The 4,789-nt window shown below is 35.4% G+C and overlaps 1 protein-coding gene across 1 annotated transcript; it reads right to left on the bottom strand.

The window, feature by feature from the left end:
- Positions 1-1,568: 1,568 nt before the first annotated feature.
- Positions 1,569-3,257, bottom strand: LOC121875416 (peregrin-like). Its single transcript, XM_042379966.1, has 2 exons — positions 3,058-3,257; positions 1,569-1,861 (listed from the first exon to the last, which is right to left on the bottom strand). Exons 1-2 carry the CDS (start codon positions 3,242-3,244, stop codon positions 1,584-1,586), a joined length of 465 nt encoding a protein of 154 aa, XP_042235900.1. The 5' UTR covers positions 3,245-3,257; the 3' UTR covers positions 1,569-1,583.
- Between the last annotated feature and the right edge of the window lie 1,532 nt (positions 3,258-4,789).

Here is a 4,789-nt window from a genome sequence, read left to right as displayed (position 1 = left end):
TTAATGTGCCTAATTCATTTGCTAACATCCAGAATATTACTAATAAGCACGAAGAAATGACCTCGAAAACCCATAAGTGGCTAGTAAGAAGTATTGGTAAAAGTATTAAAATATTCTAAAAATCATTTGAACATTTTCTAAAAGCCATTTGAACAAGTTATAATCAAGATATCAAATTTTGGTTAACAGATCCTTAAGCAGCACATTCAGGAGTACCTATACTGAAATTTTGAACAAAATCCATTTTTTGGCCGAAATGACGAAAATTGTAAGTCTAAAGCCTTAAAGATTTTTGGCCAAAAATACGTTTTTCTCTCTGAACTAAAATTTAATGTGCCTAACTATTTAAGTACATCCAGAATAATACACAAGCACCAAGAAATGACCTCGAAAACCCATAAGTGGCGAGTAATTAGCATTGCAAAAGTAATTAAAATATTCTAAAAATCATTTGAACATTTTCTAAAAGCCATTTGAACAAGTTATAATCAAGATATCAAATTTTGGTTAACAGATCCTTAAGCAGCACATTCAGGAGTACCTATCAGGGCTGTGGAGTCGGAGTCGGAGTCGAGGAGTCGGAGGAAATTTCGGCTTGTGGAGTCGGAGTCGGTAAAATTGTCCAGACTCCGACTCCGACTGAAGCTATTCTGTTCCTAAGAACAAATATATGAACTCAGGCATATTCATTGCAGTGATTCCACTGATCCCACTAATTTTCTTAAATTATTAAAAGAATTTATTTCCATTTTATAAGCATTATTATGAATTTATTGTAGCAGGCACAGTATAGCACTATAATTTTGGACGATAGTCTCTTCTTTACCATTTGAAATTTTGAATTATATCAAATTTTGTTTCGTTGAAAACTGCACAGAGGCTCTCAGCTACAAAACAATTAGCTACAACCTGTTTTTGGTGAGATTAAGGCAAATTTAATTTAATAACTTAATCATGTAAGGTTTATCCATTTTCCTTAATAAGGTATTCATTTCTTTAATGTACATAAATATATAACTTTACTTTAAAAGGAATTGTAGGATCATCATTTAGATCCACATCAGATTATGAGCTTAAACAAAATTCATATGCTGAGATCGAACTTTTAGATATACATGTAAATGGTGTTTTCTAGTTAATATCTTGAATTCTTAATAAATTTATTTTTCTTTTGATTGAAACTTTGAAAGTCAAGCCTATCATCTTTTTGTAGTTCTTAAATATCGTCCAGATCATTAATAAAGCAGTATAGCCACGGTGTTTTACTTTTTACCTATGCAGGTTACAACATATAAATTACAATTAGGATGGTAGAAATAGTTGTTACAAATAGGCCAAGGAGTTGGAGTCGGAAGCATAAAAATTTGAGGAGTCGGAGTCGGAGTCGAAGGTTTTGTCTTCGACTCCACAGCCCTGCTTTGACGGGTGTTATCCGTGGCCATGAAACCTAATCCCTTATTTCCCATAAACCATTAGTCTTGCCAACTGCGGATTTACCAACTACAGGTGTTTTGAAGAACCTAACCCCTGCCATTGGCGAGGGACTACTGTATACAATACAGTACAGTAATACATACTTGCACTTAATTTCTGAACACTGTACATACTGTACAGTATATAAAAAAAAAAAACACTGACCCACTCAATACATTCCTGGCATCATATTTAAAACAAAGTATCATAGTATCATCGCAACTTACTTTGGAGAGAATTTCTATTGGGTCGTAGACAGAGAGGCGAGACAGTTTCCCATCTACCTCAAACTCTACGGTCTTCATATCATGAGAGTAAGGTATTGATGGAGGTTCTGGCTCCTGGCTTGCAAGAGGGGATGGTGGCCTCTTCATGTTTTTCTTCCGCGCTAAACAATAAAAATTATCACTCAGTACAACACTTCAAAACCAAACAATTATTCAATACAAAAATAGTTTTGCCACCCTAACTTATAGTCTTAATTTTCTTGAAAAGGTTAAAATGTCCTCATATGTCCATTTTTTATATTCTGCATCAGAAGTAAATCATCACTATACATCTTGGAAAATTCTACTGTACATTATACAATGAACATATTAATATCTTCATGCTAAATTAAATATATATATTGTACAGTGTAGTAGGTAGTAGGCAGCTATCAAACAGGGAGGTGCTACCGCCTGGGAAGATATTGGAAGCATAATGTACTGTACGTATTGTCTATTGGTAAACCCTCCTGCCATATGGCATCCCAAAAATTGTGACCAAGTCCCAAGTTGCTGACCTGACTTTCTGCCTCATTTACACACAATTGCAGGGTTTCAATTGTTTCTCTGAGAACACAACATACATATAATGTTTCCCACTTTTGATTTTTTTTATGGTCCTGTATTAATATTATTACCATCATCATTATTATTATTATACAGGGGGGTATTATTATTTTTATATTATTATTTTTATATACAGTACAGTATTCTTAATATTTTTTTTAATAATAATAATTATTATTATTATTAGTAGTAGTAGTACAGGTAGTACAGTAGTACTGTAGTAGTATTATTATAATATAACCCCCAGGGCCTGATGTGATCCATTGACCTGTGCCCTGGTTGGCTAATCCCGTAAAAAATAAAATAAATATCGTGTGTGTATGTGTGTACTGTATATTTAACAAGATATTTGCTAGAGGACTTTACAACTGATAAAAAGGAAATACCTGTACAGTGTACAGCACTGTACACTAAAGTACTTGGTTACCTTTACAGTAGTTCTTTTAAGGATCATACACGAATTACTTTTAACTACTCATGTACACCCGTCAGGGTAAGTCAGCTCAGACTCATTCCCGTGTCTCAGTTTCACCACTGGGGATGAACTTTTGACCGCAACTTTACACTGAAGTTTACCCACAATAACATATACATAACTTAAGATATTCTAGAATTTTCTAGTTCTCGGTACGAACTGAAATTTTTTATTGTACAGTATCATCAACCATTCACCAATTGCATGTAATTCACCTTTATAGAATTCAATAAATGAAGATTACAAATTCACAATGTGTTAAAATCAGCAACTCACCTGACTTTGGAGTGACCACATTAGGAGGAGGATTTTCATGGTCGTAAGTTGTCATGTGATGCTGCATCCCCGCAAAACTGCGGTAGATCCTGCCACAGGAGGCATGGGGGCACTCGTAAGGAGGCTTGGTCATGCGACAATGGTCCAGGAACTGGTCCATATCGTAACCAAGACCTAGCCGAGGCATGATGGCTTGATCTTAACCTGGGGAAGAGAACATTTTATTCATTAGATATCCAATACAGTACAGTATATCATACAATGTTGCTGTATCTATTATCTAATAACCTGATTACAGTGATCCCTCGGTTAACGAATTACCTTCCATAAGAATCTTCAATTCAGTTAACGAAATTCTTACGAAATCATGTCAACATGTTTTCGCTTGCTCACCAGCTGGAATATTAGTCCGCCAATACAGTAATCGGTTCTAGGGCATAAATTCATTCCCATTTGAGTAAATATCAAGAAGGTTGTACTATTAAATAATTTTCCAAGTTTTATATTAATTTTTGTTTTTCATTTTAACTTATTTAACATAATTGCAGTACGGGAACTAGTTTTTGGTGCGCCATTCAGCCACTTGAGTCACCCACAAAGGCGTCAGTTTGTATCTCTGGTCAGTGGAGGTAACATCTTGCTTGTGGCTCGCTTGAACATAAACTATTTTTACGTTTTTACAGTACAATTATTGGTCATTCTGAAATTTATTTTACATATTGACAATAAATAGTGCAGTGCAGTGATGATTTAAAGAAAATAATCTTGAATTACACCAAGTGAACTTAAAATTTTATGGGTGAAATGACGGCATAAAGCATGGGGTGATTTCTCTTCCACCCCCACTTCTAATTCCCATCATCATCATCATCAACCAGGAACCTTCTACATACACACCTCAAAGTAAGTGTACTTTACTGCATTTATTTTTACTTTGTATGTAATTTTCGGTGAGCTGGAACCAATTACCCAAAATCCCATTGAAACAATGGTTTCGGTTAACGAAATTTTCGGTTAACGAATGACCTTCTGAAACGAATTGTGTTCGTTAACCGAGGGACGACTGTATATGATTGACAGAGCACAGTAATAAACTTTGGTGTATGAAAAAAATCATGAACTTCACACTCATATTCAGAACAATAAACAGGCATTCTTTGAGTTAGCTATGGAAGGGTTATGTTCAATTATACAATTAGAGATGTGTTCCTATGGACAGAGATGTTCCCCCGGAAACATGCTAAAAAACTCCCGGGATTCTTTTTAAGTACAGTAGTATGATACATACTCAGACCTTGGGCATTATGGTCAGTTGACGGATTATGCAACTGGGTTTGTATTTTTTTGTGCAATAAGCTGTAATGTTACTAATGATTAAGGCTGCTGTAGAAACATTCTCTGGTTCATTAAGCAAATCAAGGCATATGTGTTACCTCCACATTCATAATTGGTTCTTTTTCTGTGAAATATTGTGGAGTACAATATTTACTGAAACACCTGAATATTTATACTGTACTGCACAGTAACTTCTCGAGTTTCTTAATGGTTTCACAGTACAGTAGACCCTTGCCATTCGCAAGTTTGCGAGTCACGATTTTGACGATTCGCGGTAAGCAGATGGTGGCTATGGTGGCTAGCTTGCAAGCCTTTTCCCACAGCACAACAAGTCACCCCACGCAGCATCTCGTGTTGTACTCTCAAAACTTTAGTGTTACTGTGTGAGATGGCTCCC

This window comes from Homarus americanus, unplaced genomic scaffold, assembly GCF_018991925.1.
Source record: "Homarus americanus isolate GMGI-L3 unplaced genomic scaffold, GMGI_Hamer_2.0 scaffold42261, whole genome shotgun sequence".
Lineage (NCBI taxonomy): Eukaryota > Metazoa > Arthropoda > Malacostraca > Decapoda > Nephropidae > Homarus > Homarus americanus.
The sequence above is the reverse complement of the archived record's forward strand: the minus strand, read 5'-3'. Positions and strand labels throughout refer to the sequence as shown.